The sequence below is a fragment of the Plecotus auritus genome, assembly GCF_963455305.1.
Source record: "Plecotus auritus genome assembly, chromosome: 9".
NCBI classification, from domain to species: Eukaryota; Metazoa; Chordata; class Mammalia; order Chiroptera; family Vespertilionidae; genus Plecotus; species Plecotus auritus.
The window spans coordinates 48,501,906-48,525,976 of NC_137783.1; the positions used below are offsets into that span (position 1 = coordinate 48,501,906).

Sequence of the window (24,071 nt, forward strand, 5' to 3'; positions counted from 1 at the left end):
AATGGGGACAAGGTGTCAATTTGGGAAGACGAAAAAGTACTGGAGATGGGTGGTGATGATAGTTGTACAATAAGGCGAATGTGCATAATGCCACTGAACTGTGTATTTAACAGTGGTTAAGGGGGTAAATTTTATGTTATGTATATTTTTGGCTGCAATTTAAAAAATGAAATAAATCTGTATATATAAAGAGCCAGGGTCTGTAACGTCCAAAACAACTGAACGGATGACTGGATACTGGAAGTCAGTCCTGCCGTCCGACTTCCTTCTGGACAAAGCCATAGTGGTGGGGGCAGAGGCAGTTAGGGGTGATCAGGCCTGCAGGGCAGGGCAGTTGGGGGCAAGATCAGGCCGGCAGGGGAGGGCAGTTGGGGGAGAGATCAGGCCTGCAGGGGAGGGCAGTTAGGAGCAATCAGGCAGGCAGGCAGAGGGGTTAGGGACAATCAGGTTGGCAGGCAGAGGCAGTTAGGGGCAATCAGGCAGGCAGGCAGGTGAGCAGTTAGGAGCCAGCAGTCCCAGATTGTGAGAGGGATGTCCAGTTGGAGAGGGTGCAGGCTGGGCTGAGGGACAGCCCCCCCCCCCCCCCCCGCCGTGCACGAATTTCGTGCACCGGGCCACTAGTACATTAATAAAGGCAGCAGAAAAAAAAAGCCACACAATCCTTTCTGTTGCTGGCCAACTCGGTTGGAAATTTAACTCTCTGTAATCACCCCTGTTGATCCAAATTTTGTGCTCATAGGAAACAAATCTGAGCCTTCCCCCTGCATAAAGACACCCAGCTGCCCCCTCCCAATAGGTTCTTCAAGGCTAACTAGCCCCAGGTCCCCCAGTAGGTGATGCACTTTTGTTTAGTTTCACAATTTACTTTGTAAAAAATCATGGTCAAGATAAGGAACATACATTGTGATTGGCTGAAAAGCCTTGCTTACTCACTGTCTCTCTCTTAATTTCTTCGTTGATGTAACTGAGTCATTTGTCCTGGAGAGTTTGGGTACTTGCATCCCTCTGCTATATACTAGATCCACACCTTCCTCTGTCCTCTGTATTTTCTGTGACTTGGTAATTAATTGATTGATTCTATTTTATAGATGCATGTAGTCCAACTATATAATAATTTATTCTATATATATATATTTTTTTATAATGAAGGGGTAATCTTTCCCCCTCAACTTGTTTGGAAAATTGCAAGCATGCAGAAAAATGGCAAGAATACTATAATGAAGATACCCAAGTACTCTTTATAGATTCACCAACTGTTGACATTGCGCCATGTTTGCTTTCTCTCTCTCTCCCCCTCTCTCTCTCTCTCTCTCTCTCTCTCTCTCACACACACACACACACACACACACACACGTGTTTCCCCTATGTCATTTGAACTGAAATTGTAGACATTATGGCACTTTAAAATATTTTAGCACACAACTCCTTTAAGAATGCTATAGGATGTTCTCCTATGTAATCACAATTATGCTGACTCAATATTGTTATATCTAGCTTATATATTGTCTATTATTTAGTGCATATTTCCATAATTATCCAAATTATGTTCTTTATAGCTGTGGGTATTTTTAAAATTCAGAACCCAAGCAAGGATCATGAATTGTATTTGGTTTTCTTGACACTTTAGTTGCCTACATGACATTGACATTTTTTGAAAAGTCCTGGCTAGTTGCTTTTACAGAATGTCCCCAAGTTTGGAATTGCCTGATTGTTTCCTTATGATTAGATTCAGGGCAAATGTTTCCAGGGAGATGGATCCTTTAGTGCAATGCTCGGGAGGCACATGGCATCTGTTTGTCCCATATTGGTGATGGGTTCAGTCACTGGCTTAAGGCTATGTCTGTCAGATTTCACCATTGTAAAGGTATCTTTCTCCGTTGTAATTAATAATCTATCGCATGTCAATGGTTGCTTTTTAAATAGTTTCAAGACCCTATGCCATTGGTAATGGGAGAAATTAAAAGGAAAGGGTTTTGAGCATGTATATAAAGAGTTATTGCCGCCAATGGAAAGATAATATCTGTTTTCCTGAGAGGAGAAAAGGGGGAGTGATGGGTAGTACAGATGAGGAATGGCCTTTAGAGAAGACAGACTTGTGTTTAAATCCCAGCTCCACAGTTGAACCTGTGCAACTTTAGGAAAGTTACCTAACTTCTCAGATCCTCAATTTCCTGCCTAAAATGAGTGTGCAATAATATACATTCATGGCAGGGTTGCTAAGGTGATTAAATGAGATAGTGTGTGAGCAGCCTCTACCCTAGCGCTTCCCCATGGCCATTACATGGGAGATGCGGAGGACGTGCTTCCTAAGCAGTCTGCAGAGTTTAAGCCTATTCATGGGAGTTAATTCTCCTGTTCAGCTTGAACTACTCAGGCATGTTGGTAAGAAAATGTGATCAACAGGTTAGGCAACATTGTGACATTTCAAAGAAAGGAATTAAGAATTGGGAGATATTTTCAGGCTTCTTAAATATGATTTGTCTGTAGTGGACTTGAATAGAATCAAGTTGCCTTGTATTCAGACCTCTTTCTGATTGCAATCCATTTGAATCTATTACCAGGGATTATTTTTGAAACAGTTTATATGTAGTCTGATTGAGAATAGTGAATCATAATAATTCTGTGACCCATTTACATGCATTACTGTAAAAGTTTCATTTCATACAAGTGACAATTTTTAAAGTTAATTAGACTTGGCTATACTGAGGTTAGCAAAAAGTGCTTTGAATTATCAATAATTCAGCAGGGCAGACATTTCTGTATAATGCAGTGATTTTATAGAGTATTGTGAGATAGTTATCCCTAAAATAAATGGCGGTGAGCATTCATCAGCATGGTGGGGTTCACTTGAATGTAGCGTGAAGTGATAGCATCTATGCTTTCTATTATTGGGCAGAGTGTGGGACATCAGTCTTTCTGGCCATGAACTACTAGCAACCTTTGTCCTTTGTGTTACCTTTAGTTAAAAACGAAAAATGAGCATGAATGCTGGCTGATGGCCATGTCTTTCTTGCAGCTAAAAATTCATCTGGGAAAGAAAAATGGGATTGCAGGTTTGGATTTGTTTCATTGCATGAATGATATGTGACATTTTGTAAATTATTTATCACTGCAAGGATGGCAGCAATGGCTTGAGCATTGTTATATTAAATGAAAGCAGGAATCCCATTAGTACAAGGACTGGGTTTTAGCTAGAATCTATCAGGGGAATGTTGTCATTTTAAAACCAGATTGTTCTTTTAATTGCTATTTAAAGGAACAAAAGTGTTCCCAAGGTACTGCAGTTGAGCAGTTGCAAGTAATAACTATGGATCCATAATTATGCAGTGCTGATTATCTGGCATTTAAAAATTTGTGGCTGGAGTCAGTGACCAATTTATTGTAGCTTGTCTTTTTTTGTTTTTCTAATTCAAACTGTTTTATATTCTTTTTAAACTAGGGCCTCAAAAACACATTTGCATAGCTACCTCAGAAAGTAAAGCCTGTGCATATTGAAAGAACACATTAAACTGAAAATAAGGGCAAAATGATGAACACTTATATTGTAAGATAAAATTAACAGTTGTATTCAACAATTTTGTAAATGCTTGGTTATAAGACAGATTCTGGTTTTTGAAGACATGTTGTCACAGTGAACCAGGACATTTGTTGGAATCATTGTAAGCATTTGAAATATTTTCTTTGAGATGAGCGTTGTTTTTTTTTGTTAAACTAGCATATGTTTCTTTCATTTATTCCGTTAGCAAATATTTTTTGAGTGCCTACTGTGCATCAGGCAATGTATTAAGGCATTTGAGATAGAGTAACTGAACAAATGATGTTTATTCTATGCTGATGTATATTTAGAAAGACCTAGCAAAATCTTGTTTTAAATTTACATTAAAAATTTTGTGATTATACTAAGTTTTCTTGCCTTGAATCTTTGATTCAAGAGATTTAAATATAAATACATTATAGTTGCACTCAGATGGCTGGCAGACGTGTGAAGGCTTGGAATATGCAAAAAATTTTAGTTTTCATACAGTTTTGGTTGTTCAAAATAAATGTGACCAGATCTATAGGCACAGTCAACTATTCATATGGATGGGAATACTATCATTGCTGGTAGTCATAAATAACAATGGAGACACAAAATGTATGCAGATTTATACATTGTTCAAAGCATTTTCCTTAGTGAGAGTAAAAGGGTCCTAGGGGGTTAGACAAATGTTATTTCTTTTATTAAAGTGGGAATGTCATAGACTGAGAGTTTATTTCCTTTATGTGGCATGATGTGGTTTACTTTTTAAAAATTGATTGAGTTTAGGGGGAGAGAGAGAGAGAGAATAACAGTAACCTGCACTAAAACATTTGATACAGTTCAGCTAAACAGTCAGACCTAAGTACATGATATTTGTAATCTCGAATACTGAATACATAGATGAATCAACTTACTATAGGCATATAGGTTATGGGAACGATACAAGATTTCAAATGAATCCTTAATGTTCATTAATGGAAAGTTATATGACATACTAGAGGCCTGGTGCACGAATTTGTGCATGGGTGGGGTCCTTGCGGGGAGGGACCGCAGGTTGGCTGGCCCAGGAGGTTGGCTGTGGGAGCGCACTGACCACCTAGCCAGCTGGGGGGAGGGACCACAGGAGGTTGGCCGGCCATGGGAGGTTGGCTGTGGGAATGCAGTGACCACCAGAGGGCAGCTCCTGCATTGAGCATCTGCCCCCTGGTGGTCAGTGCACGTCATAGCAATCAGTTGTTTGGTTGCTTATTATATATATATTATATATATAATATTTCATTGGTTTAATAAAAATTACTTCTAAATCTTATGTATTACACTTAAAAACATTCAGGCAATAAATTCTTTAGTATCAGATAATTTTAAAGTTTTATTTTATTAGCAGAAAATGCTGATTTGGACACCTTATTGAGCAGTTTTTCTTTGTTAAAGAAATATGCAAGTAGCTTTTGACTTTAATGTTTTGTTCTTAATTTTGAAATGGAAGACTAACAATATTTTTTCATTTTAATTGTTATAGCCCCGTGCTGATCCCATTCCAATATGTAGCTTCTGTTTGGGGACTAAAGAATCAAATCGTGAAAAGAAACCAGAAGAACTCCTTTCTTGTGCAGACTGTGGCAGTAGTGGTAAGTTGTTTTTTTTTTTTTTTTTTTGTATGTGTACAATGACTCCCTATTATAGCTACATACTATTTATCTCTTTCAAAACTGTATTTATTTCTTAAAGACTTTTTTTTATTTATTCCAAAGAGGGAGGGAGAGGGAGAGAGAAACGTCAATGATGAGAGAGAATCTTTGATCAGCTGCCTCCTGCATGCCCCCTATTGGGGATTGAGCCCCACAACCCGGGCATGTGCCCTGACCTGGAATTGAACCATGAACTCCTGGTTCATAGGTTGATGCTCAACCACTGAGCCACACCGACCAGGCAAAACTGTATTTGTTACTTAAAGTAATTATTTGGTAATAGCATACATTTTAAAATTTTATAAGTAATTACAGGTAGAGGGGAGAAAAGTGTGAATATATTAACATTGACATAAAGTTATATATATATTTATATAATTTATATTAATATTTATAATTAAGCTTTGATTTTATACTAGCATTGGTAATTCAATGTAAAGTATTCTACTTTGCAGGCAGATTCAATGAGGAGAATTCTAAGTTTTCAAGTTGGATACAAATAGAATCATGTGTTTTCTATAACCTGAAGTCTCAAGAGATATTTGAGCTAGGATATCTAGTGTTTCAGTTCATGACACCTACTGGTGAAATATAGTATTACATCACAGCTCTGTGTGACTGAAAGGGACAGTATTCTGGAAATTGCAATGATAGAATCAAGAAATCAGGCATGAAAGAAACTAAAATTGCCTAGAATTAGGTAGGAAAAGAATGGTCTTTGTAGAAGGTGATGTTGAAATCAAGGAATGCTGGGCAGGGACACTGACCTCTGGCAAATTACAGGACCCCCACATGCTTTCAAGGTGACTATCACTTCTGCCTTTTTCTCAACATTTGAAGACCACATCTCTAGTTTTATAATAAAAACTAAAAGTCAAATTGCTTACATTAAAAGAATTTGTTTTATGTAAAGAGCCAGTCTTCCTTCTTCAGCAGGTGACGGTTGTCTAACTGAGATGTGTATATGCTTATATGTTATGTATTCACACATACACATACTTAAACACACGTACATACATATCAACAGGTTGAGTGGCATTTATTGGATTTTTAAAATTAATCCTTGTGTTAATCTTTAAATTTTCTTCCAGCTTACTGAAACTCCCCCCCAAAGTGTTATTTTAAAATTCATAACCAACTACTATTTCTGTAGTTACAGTTATCTTTAAAAACAACAAACCTGCCAAACACCATAGCATATTTTCTTTTAGGAAGTCAGTGTCGTATAGTGGTTAAGAGCAAACTGGAGAGCCAGCAATAGCCTAGCTCCTCTTCACTGAGGTAATTCCTCAGCCATTCTGAGCCTCAGTTTCCTCATTAGAAAATCGGGTAATATTAGCACCTACCTCTTGGGTTTTGTGGGAATTAAAGGAAAGGACACATGTAAACAGCCTAGCAGAGGGCCTACAACAACTCTGCTAAGTGTGCTATAAATGCCAGCCATTGTTATAATTCGGCATATTTGATATTGCCCTTAATTGCTGCAAGTAATTTAAAATCTCATCATCGCTTTTGGCAGCTGCTCGATGCTTGGATGGAGGAAATGTTTCACACTGAGGCATGATAGTGTTGTGTAATGATGCTTCTTCCCCTTATGAAGGTTGAACTTGGTGGGCTCGATGTGATTCAGCAACTTCAGGACCTCACGAGGAGGGAGAGCCTTGGAAATAAGACCTTTCAAACTCTGCTTGAAAAATGCATTCTGACAGTCTTTTTGATGGGCTCTACAGATTCATTAAATCCTTTTACCTGCCCATGTTATCATGGATAGTGACAAAGGGCAGGGAAACATTATCTGTATGTTCAGTTTAATAAATTTCAACCCTACAATCTCTCTGTTTTAGCCTGGTGAGGTAGTGCCTCACTCATCAGTTCTGACTCTTTAGTTATCTTTTGGGTTTCTCATGAGGCTCATTCTGAATGAATTATTCTTTTGTTTCACTGCCTGATCAATTCAGTGGTGTTCACTTGTCTAAGGTCTACCCTTTGTGATTTTTAAGGTGGTACTTTAACAGTACCCTTCACTATTTTATTTCATGAGTATGTATTTGTCTGGGTGCCTAGACAGATTAAAGACGCACTTAAGTGTGGGAAGAAAAGTTCCCTTCATATATTTCCTTACCCCTGGTGATACACTTACTTGAGTTGATAAGGAATTCGAGATCATTATCTTCTAGATCATAACTTCAAGGCCTCCTTCACAGGGTATAAAGGTGTAATTCTAAACAGGCAGATCTTAGATTTTCTGTTGTAATCAATCTCCCTTCGTCTTTCCCAGATTGAAGACCTGCCAAAGGAGAGTTTTGATCTCCTTTATACTTTGAGGTCACTGAAATTTTTTTCCTCTAAAGCTTCTTACTTTTCCAGAGTGTGTAGGTGTAGTGTTATGTTTTCTTTTTCAAAAATATTCTCTTGTTTTCTCTTTTAACACACGGAGAAGAATGGATTGAGGATACTGTCTAGAAGGCTTATATAGCTAGAGTCATTTTGTGCACCAGTCTTTCCCCCTCCCTTCAGGTAGACAGAGCCAGAGGCTTTGGAGTGGAGGTATGGGTCATGGCAGAAATTCAAGCCCTGGGGTCATCATGTTCCTTTGTTTAGGACAGAGGATGGCTCAGAGTGCTTCTCTGGACTCTGCAATGGGATCCGGCCCTACTGTTGAGGTTCACTTAATCTTCCCTTGAGTATTGTGCCAGTCTGGAGACAGCTATGTTGGTCAAAAGAACCATTGTTCCTAATTCGGGGAGATGTATTGTAGGCATTTACTTCAGCTGGTAGATCAGATGAGTGGACTTTGTTATTTGCTAGTCTTCAAATAGAAGGCTCAAAATAAAATATGGCTCTTCTTAGAGAGCTCGGGAGGACGGGATCTTGTAGTTATAATGCCCTGTTGGGACTCCTTGATTACTATAGGGGGAAAAGGAATAAAGCCGGCTGACATGGCTCAACAGTGCCCTATGATAATGGCGGGAGCCCCCCATCACAGTCCAGTTTCTTGAGCGGGAATTATAGGTTGGTTGTAACCCTCGTTGGTCTCATGGAAATGGCCACTGTTTCATTCTCAGTTGAGTCCATTGGTTCTAGGATTGAATTGAGACCATTTGTAGTGTTCAAAGGAATCACTAATGTAAGATGTTTATGTGAAAAAAATACCCATAGCAGTTTAAAACCAGGAAAAGGAAATGTAGATGGCAGCCCATATGGAGGATCGTTCTGAAATGTGTTTCCCACATGTGCCTGTTTTTATTTAGCCACCTCTACCTGAAGTACCATTTGTATGATGTCACATTTAAACTCTGCTTAGATTTCATAGACATGAGTAATAAATGTTTCCTTCTGCTTACATCATCAAGACAATTAGAAATATTTCTATATTTAATATGACGCAGTATCACAAATGGCCAGTATTTTCTTCAACTGTGTTTTTTTCCTGCTGAAAGTTCTTTTGAAAAAATCATTCAGGTTTGCAGGTAGTAAAAACGTGAGGTGTAGCTCAGTGGTTGAGTGTCAACCTATGAATCTGGAGGTCATGGTTTGATTCCTGGTCAGGGCATATGGTTGGATTGCGGGCTCGATCCCCAGTTTGTAGTGTGCAGGAGGCAGCCAATCAATGATTCTCTCTCATCACTGAAGTTTCTATTTCTCTCTCTCCCTCTCCCTTCCTCTCTGAAATCAATAAAAATATATAAACAAACAAACAAACAAACAAAAAAAGACATGAGGTGACGTATATAGTGCAAGGAGCCCCAAATGTGGTGTTCCAGTTCTCTTCTGCTCACCAGCTGTGCAACTGCAGTTTTCCATATCTGTAGAATGCAGAAGGTGACATCTGTACCCTATATCCACAGGGCTGTTGTGAGGATTTAGTGAGAGAATGATAGGCAAATTATCAGTGACTATAAAACATTCCACAACTGTGAAGGATCATTCTAAGCACTGATATGAATATGGGAATCATCAGATAGTCTTCATGTCTTTGGAAATGTTGGGACTAGAAAGTGATTTTACTTGACTTTCATGGATCAGCCTACTTTGAAATGAACACTGTTATATTTTCTTTGCCTCATTAAGACCAAATTATCTTTAATTAGCTTCACATAAGTATTAGATATTATACCAAATGAAATTTTGTGTCTGCTGCTCAGATTGCTGGGTGGTTAAATCTTACTTACAGATGAGTTGTGTGCATGTGTGTTTTCAAATTAGCAAATCTAAGATAAGTGTACAGTTCAAAATTACAGCATCATTCTAAGTGGAAGCTCATTGAAACTAGACACCGAGAAAGGCTGCTGTGACGTAGCTGGGAGAGTAAGAAAATCACCTTAGTACAGTAAAGGGGTCGAATATCAGTCCCCCTCTCAGGAGACCTGAAATCCCTCCTGGGTTTGTTGCCTCCATGTAGTGAAAATCTAAAGGTCACTTTTCAGTCTTTGTCAAAATCTAACGGACATCTTTCAGTCCACGCCGAATACTCCTCCTAGCAATGTTCGACCTGTTGAGAGCCTTTTTCCTTGAAGTGTTTTCTTTCTTTGGCTTCTGTGATATCATATTCTCTGTATTCTCTCTCTGCCACTTCCTTTCACGTCTTTTGTTAGCTCCTTGGCCTCTCTCCATCCTCTAAATGTTTCTCCAGACTTCTGACTTTGGCCCTGTGTTTTTCCCTTTGCTTCATAGTGTCTCCTCAGCTCCAGACCCTTAGATATAAATGCTTCCAGAACCTCTCCATTTGGAGGCCCCACAGACTTCTCAACGTTAATGTCCAAAACAGCTTATCAGCTTTGCACTGCTCCCTCCACCCAAAAACAACACACACAACAATAACAACAGAAATGTCAACAAACATGCAACATCTTGATTCTCCTTAGGGACCTACCATTTTAGCCAATGGCGTACTTCCGGCTGGCTACTCCTTCAGTTTCACAGCCTGAGTTTGGAGTCATGCTGTTCTCTCACACAAACGAATCCAAAATTCTATTGATTCTGTGTCTTAATACATATCCTACATCCTCAATATGTCCACACGCCCACCAAACCAACTCAGATCTGCTATTATAATAATTACATCTAATCTAGACCTTCTTTCCCCTCCTCCATTTTTTTATACTGCAGTCTAAGTTACTTTTTAAAATTGTAAATCTAATCACAGAACTTTTCAGTGACTACCAATGACCAGTAGAAAAAAAATCCAAAACTTAAAAAATAGCCCCAAAATCTCTCCTGCATTGGGCTCTTAACTATATTCTACATCACTGTCACTTTCATGTTATGTGCACCTCCTTCCTCCCCTTGAATGTATCATATTCTCCTCTCCTTCTGCACATGCTAGTTTCTCCCACCCTGCCCCTCCTGTGGTCCCATCTAATCTCACTCATCCTTTGGGTCTCTTCTTTAGGAAGGCCTTTGTCTAACCTCTTGCTCGATCTTTCATGTCTCTGAGCCACCCCATTGTCATGTGTTAACCCTAATTCTTGTTTAATGCTTGTCTATCTTTCCTGCTGGACTATATGATCAGAAATGTCTGTTCTTTTCCTCACTGTCTCAAATCGCCAGTCCAAGGGACCCAGTGTCTGAGTTTATATTAGTTTTCTATTTCTGCTATACCAAATTCCCACAGAGTTGTTGACAGAATTCAGTTCCTTGTGTTTGTAGGACTGAGATCATCCCTAACCCCTCCGTGCCCCCCCCCCATTTTTTTTTTGCTGGCTGTCAGGTAAATGGCATTCCCTGCTTCTAAAGGCCACCCCTATATTTCTTGTCTTGTGCCCCCACCCTCCTTCCATCTTCAAAGCTGTCAAAGTTTGGTGGAGTCCTTCTCGCACTTTGAACCTTTCCTCCTCCTTCTTTCATCTCATCTTATTAACCCAACTGGAAAAGATCCTCTGCTTTTAAGTACTCATGATTAGATTTTGCCTTCCCAGATAATCCAGGATAATCTCCCTATCTCAAGTCCTAGACCCTTAGTCTCATGAGCAGAGTCCCTTTTGCCATGCCAGGCCATGTATTCACAAGTTACAGGGATTATGGTATAGACATCATTGGAGGCCATTATTCTGTCTACTACAGAGCCCATGTGTTTTTCTGCCACAGTACTTCCTCCAAAAATCATTTCTACTGGTTTGTGGTCTCTTTGGTAGTTATTCCTTTGGTTTTGCTAGATAAAACTATTATAAGCTACTAGTGCTTAATATGTGTTTGTAATAAGAATGTTGAGTGAATGAATGTATATTATGATCTCAAACCTGATAAATTGCAAACCACAGAAGCAAACCAAATTCCAGAAAGACAAACCACCATGAATTGTGTCAGCAGAGAGAACCTGAATTTTAGAGGAAATTGTTGAGAGGAATGGCTATATGGGAGATAGGGAATTACATTGCTGTCTTTTATCTAATTACTATAGATTGTGTATTAGTGTATCAGGACTCAATTACAGTGTTTTGTGTTATTTTAAAGTTGGCCATGAGAAAATAAAGTGGAAGTATTTCTTTATCCCTCAGCATTCTTTTCCAGAATCATAGAAATTTAGAGCCACTAGGGATCTATGGCCAGTTCTCTTGAGCTAAATAAAAGTTAGATTGCTGCCTAAGGGAGAGATAGGCTGAAGATTTTAGAATTTGAGTAGCTTAAATGGTAGTAGTTGAGAAATATTGCTTAAAGTGAGTGAAAGTAATAAAAGGAAGAATATTCTATACTCTTGATTGAAAGTAGCTGAAATCCATTAATTTTCAAAATATATAATTATTAAAAAGTATTTTTCATAGGGTATCTGTGAGAATAGTAGGCTGTAAAATGATGTGAATTACCTTAGTTGCTGAATATTAAGCTATAAAGAACAAAAGTGGATTTTAATGTAGAAAAAAATTTTGTGCATGAAATTGAGGTCATATGTGCTAGTGATGTATGACTTACAGGAAGTAATAAAAAGGGGGGGGAGAGAAGTAAATGGTATACTTTTAAACTGATGGGACCCATTTTAAGGGTGGAATTTAAATTGCTGTTCTTTAAAACTTGAATTTTTACCCCCACTATATAAGGGGATGGGGGGACCTTGATCAAAGTAGACCTCTTCCCTCCCCCTTCAGAATATACTTCTTAAAGTCGACAAGCAAGCTGTCTTTGTTTGCTGTTCCTGCAGAAAGTGGTGATTGATACCATTTTTATATATTTAAACTTTCCCCCACGTTTATTTGAATGAGAGAAGGCCTTGTAAAAGAATGGTGTCAGAGGTTAAATGCATCTGCCCGGGTGTTTCTCCTGCCTGAGGTCATTCTCCTATGACAACATTTTATTTGCTCAACATCTTAAATACAGATGTTTAGATTTTTTTTTTTTAAAGCTCAGGAATAGTGTGCTTTTATTAACAGTATTGATGATTGATTTTGAATGTTTTTACTTCAAAAAGCCAAATCTCCTGGTGGGTGGAATTTTATGAAGCACCTGTTAAGCTTTAGGGAGGAGGACCTTTTTGGCAGCGACCCAAAATACATATTTAAACAATGAGCCTGCCAAAGTCAGGAAATTATAAAACAGTTTTGAAATTGCAGAATCTGCTTCTTCTTTTTTTTTTTTTATTACCCCTCAGGTTTCTCTTGCAGCTTGGTTATAAGTTCTTTCACATGGGATTTACTAATGTTCTTACTATTTTAAGACCAGATTTAGAAAAATAAAATCAAGCTTGGAGATCTCAGGTTTATATGAATAAAGACCATCAGATTTTAAACTGAATTGCCTCCTCCAGAATATGGGCTCCCACTCCCCAAACCTTGTGGCGGAATCTATTATTTATTGTTGAGTACAGCCTGGCTGGCTTCCTTGAGTGGCATTGCCCCTCGGGGTCTCAGGTTTTCCTCTGTGAAGTGAGAGCTGCTAGATAAAAAGTGTGCCCAAAACAGTGTGGAAAAGCTGAACACTCACGAAAATGGGGAAACCTGCTGAGGGTGTGCTTCTTGGTGAATTCCATTTGACCTTGATCTTTCAGCATTCTAACTCTCAAATTTACTATCTCTGTTCCTACTTCTAGAATTTAAATTCAGAGACTTGGTGTCAAGATGGCCACAGTTATCTTTTTTGTGTATTCCAGCAATGGGATATTCTTTGTATACTACTGTATTTTTTTGGCGGGGGGCAGGGGGGAGGAAGAAGGAGGCATTTGTAGTTGTATTATGTTAAGCAGCCCAGTTTTTTATTTAGCTAACTATTGCTTTATGTTTTATGATTTCATTACACACATAGAGCAGGAATTGTGTGAACTTTGGCACTGCCCTCACAGTTCGGCAAACCAGAAAACGTCAGGTAAATGATGGTTTATGATGATGGTGAGGGCAGGAGGTTTACCAGAAGGCACAGGAATAATCTAAGTGTCTATCATCTTCAAGTTCTCCAAGATTTAGGATTAGAATTGGTATAAAATTATCCAGTTTCTCGTAGGGAAAATGTTTGTACAGTCACTCTGTTACATACAGAGGTAAAAGGCAGAAAAACAAAGTATAATTTGGATTCTTTGATATTTTTGTATTTTCGGGTTCTTAAGGATCTTTTGTTGGCATTATCACTATATTAAATATTAGGGAATTGGAGTTTAAAAACATGTAAGGCACCATTCCCATGAAACAATTTACTTTTTATTCTTATAGGACACCCATCCTGTTTGAAATTTTGTCCTGAACTAACAACAAATGTAAAGGCCTTAAGGTGGCAGTGCATCGAATGCAAGACGTGCAGTGCGTGTAGAATCCAAGGCAAAAATGCAGTAAGTACTGCTCTCCATGCTCCATCTCCAGGAAAAGTGTTAGTTTTCAGTGTTTAGGTTCTTATTTTCTGTAGATTGTTGCTATATTCCTTTAAATAAACAGATGTCAGGTTTTAGCATTGATCATGGAGCTCCTTTATTATATTTCATTACTATTAATTGGATAACATAAGAATTTGTGGCCTTTTACAGTTGTTTTCAGTCTCAATTATTCTCTAATATGTTACATTACAGGATAATATGCTTTTTTGTGACTCCTGTGATAGAGGATTCCATATGGAATGCTGTGACCCCCCACTTTCCAGAATGCCAAAAGGTGAATTTTTAAACCATATTTAAGATGTGTTTTATTACATGCTCATTAGCCTTGTCCTGCTGTCTGACAGCTCAGAGGTTTATAGGTTCCTTAAGCATTTTTTCATCTCCCATCTTCCTGTACTTATGGGTTTGGCACAGATTATGACCAGAGGAGTGTAACAGCATTTAGTTTGAGGCTAATGTATATAATAAAGACTCTAATTCAGATACAGGGATAAAAAGCCTATTCCTCTCCTGAAACTCTTTCTTTACTAGAATAAGTTTAGATTAGGTAGGTCAAAAGTTTCAAACACTCTCCCTATTATTCAGTACTATATTCAGAGGCAAGAAATTACCTACTTTTGAGATGATGGTGATAATGATGACTCAAAGATCCTGCAACAGGAGCCATCACCATTTTCTTGGCCATTAGTTGATATTTTGAACTTTCATATGGGGTAAGGTTTTCCATCTCTATTTATTGTATAAGTAAAGCCTCGCTCAGTATCCTTTTTCTCATTTTATATGTTATACATTAAAATAACTTTGCCTTCTTATTACAAAATTTGTACATTTTCATTGTGAAAGATTTAGAAAACACAGGTTGACAAAAAAAAATAAAAAGAAAAATCAATTAGAAATTCCTTCTTGCCCCACATACCCTTTTAAAAAGAAATGGAACATTCTATATATGATTTGTAACTTTATGTTTTTTCCCACCTTAACAATAGATCCTAGCATTCCCACATCATTAAATGTTCTCCTAACATAGTTTTTAACAAGTGTGTAGAACTCCATAATATGTAGAGCAAAGGCTACAGACCTGGTGATTGTGGGCCACAGATATGCTTTGTTGGCTATATATAAATATGTATAAATATTTACAATTTCTCTAAATGCATTACAGAAGAGCTGCTACAATATTTTTAAATTTTTTAATTTGAATTCTTTAGGTAGAGTATGCATGCTCCAATTTACCCCAGTCTCACTATTCCCTGTGTTACATTCCAGCTTGCTTTAGTCACATATATTATACCTGGGTGGTTCCTGAACATATTTGATTTTGCAACCTCTTGTATAAAAAAACCCATAACTTATTTAATCAGTCCCCTATGGTGGACATTACAAACGTTTCCAATTTTTTCCATCCACAATTATTGCCTTAAGATAAATTCCTAGGGGAGGAATTGCTGGATCAAAGGCTATGTACATGAAAGGTTGTATCGGTTTTCAGACCAACTACCAATGTATGAGAATACCTGCTTCCCTGTATTATGACCAGCACTCACCATTACTTTATTACATTGAATCTAAGGCACGCTTTAAAAAACAAACAAACATTTTAACATCATTGAAATCAGATGCATCTTTTAGTCAGCCAATGAAATACAGTGTCCTTATTTTAAATTTTTACCAATTTGATAAAAGAAAAAAGATGTCTGATAATTGTTTTTCTTTAAGTAGTGAGATCAAACATTTTTTGTGTGCTTGGTTATTGGCTATTTGTATATAATCTTTGTAAAGTGCCTGTTTTATCCATTAATCAGTTTCTATTGGGGTTTTCACCTTTTTTCTGATTTGCAGAAGCTCATATTTTTATGCAGTTAAGTCCATGAGTCTTTTATGGCTTCAATCTTAAATGTCAGTAATGCTTAGATTATACAAATATCCACAGATTTTTCCTGGTACTTGTAATATTTCATTTTGTCATATATAATATTTACCTGCCTAGAATTTATTTTTGTAAAGGATAGGGAATAATTTTTTTCCTACCTAGATAGATAGCTGTTTGTCCCGTTACCACATATTGAGTTATTTTATCTGATAATTCGCCACTGATTTGAAATAAAACATGTTTGATATGCTAAACTTTTCTCTAGCTTTCAGTATTCTGGTTTTTCAGTTCTTATCCTTGACCTAGTTCCCTATGCCAGGTGTATAGTTTTAATAATTGTAGCTCCATAGTACTTAAACATTTTAAGTTTTAATTTAAAAATTATATTTTATACTGATAGTTTTTTTAGTGTGGAAAATTTCCAGAAAGAGATGATAAAATAAATATTTTTGTCCAGATGTTCCAAAAACTGATTGACTTGAAAATGTCTTCCTCAAATCAAAAGACATATAGTATCTGACAGGCTCAGGTTGTCTTGTTTTTGTTTATGTGGATGAGGGAGGCATGGTGACATGTTGGGAAAGCCTTATGGAAAGGCTCTGAGACAGGGGCTGCCCTTTGCTCTCACCACCTTGACGGGGAAATTGACCTTTAACAATGGCTTCCTGAAGAGACTGACAGAAGGGAATGAGCCACCTTTCAGAGTCACTTTCTGCATGCAGGCATCCTTACAGCTGCAGTTTATCTTTAATGTCTCTCCTAAAATGAAACATTAAATATTTTTCTCATATATGTATTAATTCAGGGATGTGGATTTGCCAAGTCTGCAGACCAAAGAAAAAGGGAAGAAAACTACTTCATGAGAAAGCTGCACAAATAAAACGTCGATATGCAAAACCCATTGGACGACCGAAAAATAAATTAAAGCAACGATTGTTGTAGGTTGAGATCTTATCAAAAAGAAATCTTTTATGTTGTGCTTTAAAATATAGGTGATTATAACCCCCATAGGTTCCATTAACTTTTTATCATCATTTTTATAAACTTAAGGGATGGGGAATATTTCTCCTTTTATATAAGCTGTGGAAATTTTTTGAAAATAACATTTTTAATTACAGTTGGCATTTTGGGGTCTTCTGTTGGCAGGATCTATGATGCTAAGTGACATTTTTCAAGCAGCAGGATGGAAGCAGAATATCAGCACAGGAAACAGTCATTCGGCCTACTTTGTTACTGGCTGAGCATTAGAAGAGCTTAATTATACAGTAGTTATGTGGGAATTTTAAAATGTGAGGGATTTGTCTCTAGTGAATCTATTTTGTCACTCCAGATAACATTTTAGAAAAATACTTATTTTTTTCTGGTGCTAATTTAGTATTGTAACATTTCAAGATCCCTTTTATGAAAGATGATCACCTGAGAAACCTGCAAATGACTACCTTCATGTTTGCCTCCAAAGAGTTAGACAGGACTATTTGGTCTGTGCATATGTGTGCGGACCTACAGTACATACAGAATAACAATTCACTGTGGCTTCCAGCTCTACTATGATAAACCCATTTCTGCTACCTTTGCCATATGGTTGCATTAAAGCCCAGTAGAACATTTGCAGGAGTTACTTGGAAAAGTAGAGAAAAGATAAGAATTGGAATGCATGTAGTTTTTAAAATCTGTATAGAGTAGGGATTTGACTATAAGTATTAAGTAAGGTGTTTAGAAATGAAATCAGCAGACTTGCATATCTGAAGCAGTTCTATTAATAATACCATTGTCCGGTTCCTGAAAGGGTCACTGTGATATAAAAAAATGAGTAAATGCTCTCTACACACACCCTGAACAAACACCAAGTATCTGACTTGCTTGCTCTTTTTGCCTAATTTTATCTGAAGCAATTCACTATATTACCTGCTTTCAGAAAAAGTGTCCTTCTGTGCCTGTATCCATCCCTCAAAGGAGAAATAGGAAATGTGTGATCTTTTCTAGAGTTTTCTGTGACTCTTTATGAAAACCCTTTAACTGGTTGACACTTTTAAATGGAATTTTTGTTAATTTCTGGAGGCAAACAAAAATAAAATCTTTCATATTAGCATCAGTTGAAGTAGAAATTATATGTTTTTGCATTCATCTTGTGTAAGCATTGTTCTTGAAATGGGACTGTATCCTCAGGGCCCAATTAAAAAAACCAAATTAGGATATAAACTTTCTAAACAAAGGACGCAGCTGAAAATTGCATCTGGCACCAATCCTAACTTTTTGTTTGTCCAAAATTGTCCTTTGAGCTTAGGAATTTTTAAGACAGTCTAGGGAGTTTTCCTTTGTACATGCTTTATAAGCATATTATCCTTTCTGGGCAATCGATTCCAGATACAGTCCAAATGCATGTTCTAATGCGAAACTTTGAGCCTGGATGAGTTGTTTATTGGTAGCCCTCACCGTGACACTGGAGATCTCCAGTGTTAACCTGATTTGGCTGAATAGGTGGCGCCAGGCACAAGCTGGGGTGGGTGAGCCACCCTAGATGAGCTCGTGGCTGCCCCGTTGGTCTGCACCAGCTCCCCTTCTGCTGATTGCTGAAATTGTTCATCATGTCTTTATGTACAAAATGACCCCCAAAATGTGGTCTTCTACTTGTGATTACTTAAAATATTTTTGTAATTCTATATCATACCATTTTCAGGCTTCCATTTCTTCATTATTATCCTTCAGCTAAATTGATAATTTTTAAAGTGCATTCTTGGGCCCCAGCGCAGCCATAATTCACATGCAAATGTTTCCATTGTATGAAATTCTGCTGCAAAATGGGTAGCTTTCCAAGCCCTAACCTGGGGTGAGGGCAGACAGCTGCCCTTCCTGTGCGCAGCTGTGTTAATGGAGTGACCTCCAGTCTCTGTTGACCACACAGCTGTATAGGCGAAACCACCAAATGAACTGCAATAGCAGTCAGAACCCGTGTACAAAGATTCTGACGCCAAGTGTCTGATAATGACCATGGTAAATGTGCTGCTGCTTCACCAGACTTTCCATGTCATGTCTGACCCGCTGTAGCTTTTCTTTAATCATTTCTTCGGTTTTTTGCTATTGTTGTCATTTTTTCAGCAATACTTTATGCTGTAATTAATTGTCTCCTTTACTTAGAGAGTATTATTGGTTATCTTGTCATCCTAAGCATAAACTGCTGAGAGGACAAGGGTATCTTTTAGTACTTTCTTTAAAAACAAACAAAAAAAACAAACATAAAAACCTACTAATTTATAGACATAACCCAAATTCTATTTATATAAATTTTCCATTTGAGTTAAAATTGCTTCTAACTAGAAATTAGATAAGCTTATTCTTTTGCTTCTAGATAATATGACTTATTTCCTTTAATATTTTAGAAAAGACATATCAGGAAATCATAATTACTTGGTGACAACACAAGGGTAACATTTTAATTTAATTATAATGAAAGCATTGGGTTTTCTCAGTCTCTTTCAAAAATTTTCTTACTTATATTGATTGCCCTTGGGTGCACATGGATTCTTCCAGCACCTGTTGGATGGGCCCTGGGAGAATCGTGACACACAGGTGTAGGTGCTGCTAACTTTCAACAGAGAGACATCTAGGTGGAGGCACACACATAAAAACAGTCCTTAGGGTTGCAATTCAGCTTCTGAAGTTTAAGCACATTGAATGCAACTAGTTGCTATAAATTTGTTTTAGATACCTTTATAATTCTATTATTGAATGCTGATACTATTCTCTAAATTTTTGCCTAGGTCTGTAACCAGTGATGAAGGATCCATGAATGCATTCACAGGAAGGGGGTCACCTGGTAGGGGTCAAAAGACTAAAGTCTGTACCACACCTTCATCTGGTCATGCTGCATCTGGGAAGGACTCAAGCAGCAGATTGGCTGTTACAGACCCCACTCGGCCTGGTGCCACCACCAAAATCACCACCACCTCCACCTACATTTCTGCCTCTACACTTAAAGTTAACAAGAAAACCAAAGGGCTCATTGATGGCCTTACTAAGTTTTTTACACCATCACCTGATGGTCGCAGATCACGAGGTGAAATAATAGACTTTTCAAAGCACTATCGTCCAAGGAAAAAGGTCTCCCAGAAACAGTCATGCACTTCTCATGTGTTGGCTACAGGTACCACACAAAAGCTAAAACCTCCACCTTCTTCACTTCCACCCCGAGCCCCCATCTCTGGTCAGAGCCCCAGTTCACAAAAGTCCAGCACGTCCACTTCTTCTACCTCTCCCCAGAGTTCTTCCAGCCAGTCCAGTGTGCCCTCCCTGAGCAGTCTCACTAGTAACAGCCAGCTGAAGGCACTCTTTGATGGACTCTCTCATATCTATACCACTCAGGGACAGTCTCGAAAGAAGGGACACCCAAGTTATGCACCACCCCAGCGTATGCGTCGTAAAACTGAATTCTCTTCCACAGCAAAGTCTAAAGCCCATTTCTTTGGAAAAAGAGATATTAGAAGTAGGTTTATGGCTCACTCCTCCTCCTGTAGCTGGGGGATGGCTAGAGGACGTATTTTTAAAGCAATTGCTCACTTCAAGCGAACAACTTTCCTTAAAAAGCACAGGATGCTAGGCAGATTAAAATATAAAGTGACCCCTCAGATGGGGACCCCCTCACCAGGGAAGGGGAGCTTGACAGACGGAAGGATTAAACCTGATCAGGATGATGGTAAGCAAAAGGTCAAAGCTCCAACCAAACCTGCGTCCCGTTCCTTTCTCCCCAACCCCCCAAAAATCAATCAGTCAACTCCTATTTGTCACATAGGTCTTAGCTATTTCTCTTGTTCTCACTTCACTTTCATACAGAAACAGTGAAACTTTGACCTTTTTCTAATGCTGACTAAACCTCCAAAACGTTTTTCCAACTAATACTCTCCCACCTTTTATTATTTATTTCCATTCGTAGTGACACTAGGAACCCCCAGATGCCTTCATAGCGTTGCTTATGGCTTTGTAGTCCCGCATGAGTAGCCACTGTCACGCTTCTGCCATGTCCTTTCCCGTGCGGCCTCTTTAGCCACAGTGCTGTTTGGTCGCATGCTGTCAGCGCCTCCAACGGGGTTTTCAACTCTCCACTCCCCTCTGCTCCATTGCTTTCTCATGACCAAGTTCATCCTGCTTCCTTCTCAACAAACTGATCTGTGGTTCTGTGAGCTGTGCTTTTGGGTGTGAGTGTGTCTGTGTGTGTATTCACCTTAGGGAGAAAACTGATTTCAGAATTTCATTTAACAAATTGGCCCGTTACATGTGCTACCCTTTATAAAACAAAAACAAAACAAAACAAAAATGTGTCATTTGGATAAAGTGGTAGATTTTGCTATCTCAAAAGTGGTAATGGGAATTGTATAACTAGACTTCTAATCTTGGTTGAAAAATCTGATTTTGTTTTGTGTTGCTCTTACTTTCCCTCATTTATGTATTGAAGCTATAAGATGACAGTGATAATTCAAATAAAAATTGGAGTACAGCAGGGAAAGGGTACTGCTGGATCTTGGAGCAGTGCTTAGCTGTAAACGTTTATAAAGCTTTACAGAAAATCCCTATTTGCCCACTTTGCTAATTTGGTACCGTTTTGGTAATATACGGTGGTCACTAGTGATTCAAGTCAGTGAAGACACTTTCTGCTGGTTTTAAATGACAGATACTGAAATCAAAATAAGCATCAAGCAAGAAAGTACAGATATAAATGTGATTGGAAGCAAAGATACTGTCACCGAGGAGGACTTGGATGTGTTTAAGCAGGCCCAGGAGCTCTCTTGGGAGGTAAGGCCTGGCTACCATTATCACAACAAGGGTAATATGTGACTTCTTAAGTTATGATTATTATGAAATGCAGCTTTGATTTAATAGAAACTCCTCCTCAAAATCCTCTGTGGTTCTTTAACTGTGACCATGATTATTTTTGTTGCTTGTCCATTCAAAAGCAATGACGTTGTAGAGGTATCTCCACTCTTAAAAGTTGGCATTGCTCAGCTGGTCTCACAAAATAGACCAGAGTAGCAGTGGTTGACTCCGATTTTGAAAACACCTAGTTGTGAAGGAATAGAATTCTAATTTTATTTTTCTTCTCAAATATAGAAGATAGCAATTTTAAATCATTAACAAAAAGGAAGAACATTGCTTTTAAGTTTACCAATGCTGCTGCCAACACAGATGGCCAGCCGTATGAAAAATGTCTCACAACCTTAACTCTTTGGCATTGATAAAGGCAATATTATAAAGGCAATATTATGTTGTATGATCAGTCATAGTCACTTTTTATTGTCCAGGAATTTTTTTATATTATTCCACTTAAAATGTTAACTCTACTTAGCTTATTGTCACCAAAACATTGAAAGGTAAGGCTATTGGACTTCTCAAAGACAAATTTTTTATGGATTGTGACTTTTTTATGTCAGTAGACCACATTTAGTTGGCACAATACTCACAGATGAGCTCCCTGCCCCACCTCACTTCCTTTTTGAGGGGAAGGAGGCTATCTATAGGCTCTTAAACTTTATTTTCAGTAGCAGTCATTTGGGCTTAATACTTTGATGGTTTCTACTTTAGGGGCTATTGGATATTTCCATTCATCATTCTGCCCCAGTAGTATGCTTTGTGTTGTTTTTCCTTTGGCTAAGATAAATGTCAAAATTTTCCCCAATCTTTGAAATTTGAAGTCCTTAAATATTACAATTTCTTTAGCCTATTTCTGGCATTCATAGATAAACAGGATGAAAGCAGGCATTGTCTGAAAGATACTGTTAAGTCTAAAGCCCTTTCTTCCCAACATGCTAACACTGGCTTTTTCTTTTAAGAACATTTCTTGTCTGTGCCAGGCACTGTGCTGGACACTGAGAATGCCACAGTGAATCAGGCAGACAATGTTCTTAACCTTGTGTAGCCTACTGCACAGGAGTAAGGGGAGTAAGGAAGAGACTTCACAATTGATTACTTAATTATAATGGAGATAAATGTTACTTTATGGAAGAATGGGGACTGAAAGAGTCTATATAATGGCCTCATCATCTTTTAATTTCTTCAGTTTCAATACATTGCAACAGATCATTGAATTCAGTTCAATAGACATTTGTATTTACATCATGCTCATCATATCTTGATGGTATTTTTTTTTAGAGTATTAGTTTGTTTATATATAAACCTTATACAAAGTTGATTATTATTGCAAGGCCTATACTGTTTTTTCAACAACATGAAAATTCACAATTAAGATTAGGGTTCTGGTCTTGATAGGTTTTCATATCCACCAGTGGAAGAACCAAGATGTAAGTGAAGAAATCCCTTTCTAATACTTATATTTTATTTCTTTTCTTTCTCTCTGACAGAAAATAGAGTGTGAGAGTGGAGTGGAAGACTGTGGCCGGTACCCTTCTGTAATAGAATTTGGGAAATATGAAATCCAAACCTGGTACTCCTCACCTTACCCACAGGAATATGCAAGGTAATGGTTAAGCCTGCAGGTATATAACTTTAATGTCATATATGTGAGGAAGGAAAAATCTTGATTCTAAAGCAGGAATATATTATTTTCAGGACATAAATTTTGATGGTAGATTTTAAGTGCTTCCAAAACTATTACTTTTGCCAGTATCTTTTTATAGTACTGAATGTCCTATTTAAGCTCCTAACACTCCTTAGTTACACAAGCATCATAAATTAGCTTCTAGATCATGCTTTTTCTCTTTGGTTAATTGGGTAAATGTTATTTGTATTTGAAACCAACTCGGGGAAAAAACAGCCATTATAAAATATTTGCTAGTTTCTTCTACGTTGCCTTTTTCCTAGTTAGTTTAGGAAACTAATTAGTTAGTCTCATCCCTGATTTCTAGCATTTTATTTTCAAGTTTTTTACTGAAATGTAGCAAAAGAAGGAAAAATGGGAGAATGTAGGTCAGAGAGGGTAGCCTTAAGAGACCCTTCCCCAAATATTTACCTTAAAGCCATCTGTGACTAACTTGTTAAAAGTGAAGAGAAAATAATAGTACTAGAGATTTCATTTGTCTTGAACTATGATTAACTGAGACTGTCTTGAACTAATATATTTTAAAATGGGTATCTTGTGGGCAGATGTCTTCCTTCAGGTACATCAGGGTACACTTTATTAGTATCTTCTCAACTTTTTTAGCCTGCAAAGTGTCTGGTTAATCACACACTTGCTTTTCGTCTACAATAAACATTGTC

General features: G+C 37.8%; 1 protein-coding gene across 4 annotated transcripts in view; it reads left to right on the forward strand.

Annotated features, from left to right (window-relative positions):
* The window catches only part of KAT6B (lysine acetyltransferase 6B), a 182,832-nt gene that overhangs the window by 110,051 nt on the left and 48,710 nt on the right, over positions 1–24,071 (forward strand). For 2 of the 4 annotated variants that reach the window (XM_080687595.1, XM_080687596.1), the window contains 7 exons: positions 5,040–5,148; positions 13,842–13,957; positions 14,192–14,273; positions 16,675–16,807; positions 19,628–19,683; positions 21,532–21,653; positions 23,216–23,331. In XM_080687595.1, coding sequence (XP_080543721.1) covers positions 5,040–5,148; positions 13,842–13,957; positions 14,192–14,273; positions 16,675–16,807; positions 19,628–19,683; positions 21,532–21,653; positions 23,216–23,331 — 734 coding nt within the window. Of the gene's footprint in view, positions 1–5,039; positions 5,149–13,841; positions 13,958–14,191; positions 14,274–16,674; positions 16,808–19,627; positions 20,560–21,531; positions 21,654–23,215; positions 23,332–24,071 lie in introns of all 4 variants that reach the window. The other 2 variants (XM_080687594.1, XM_080687593.1) reach the window with 1 other exon arrangement.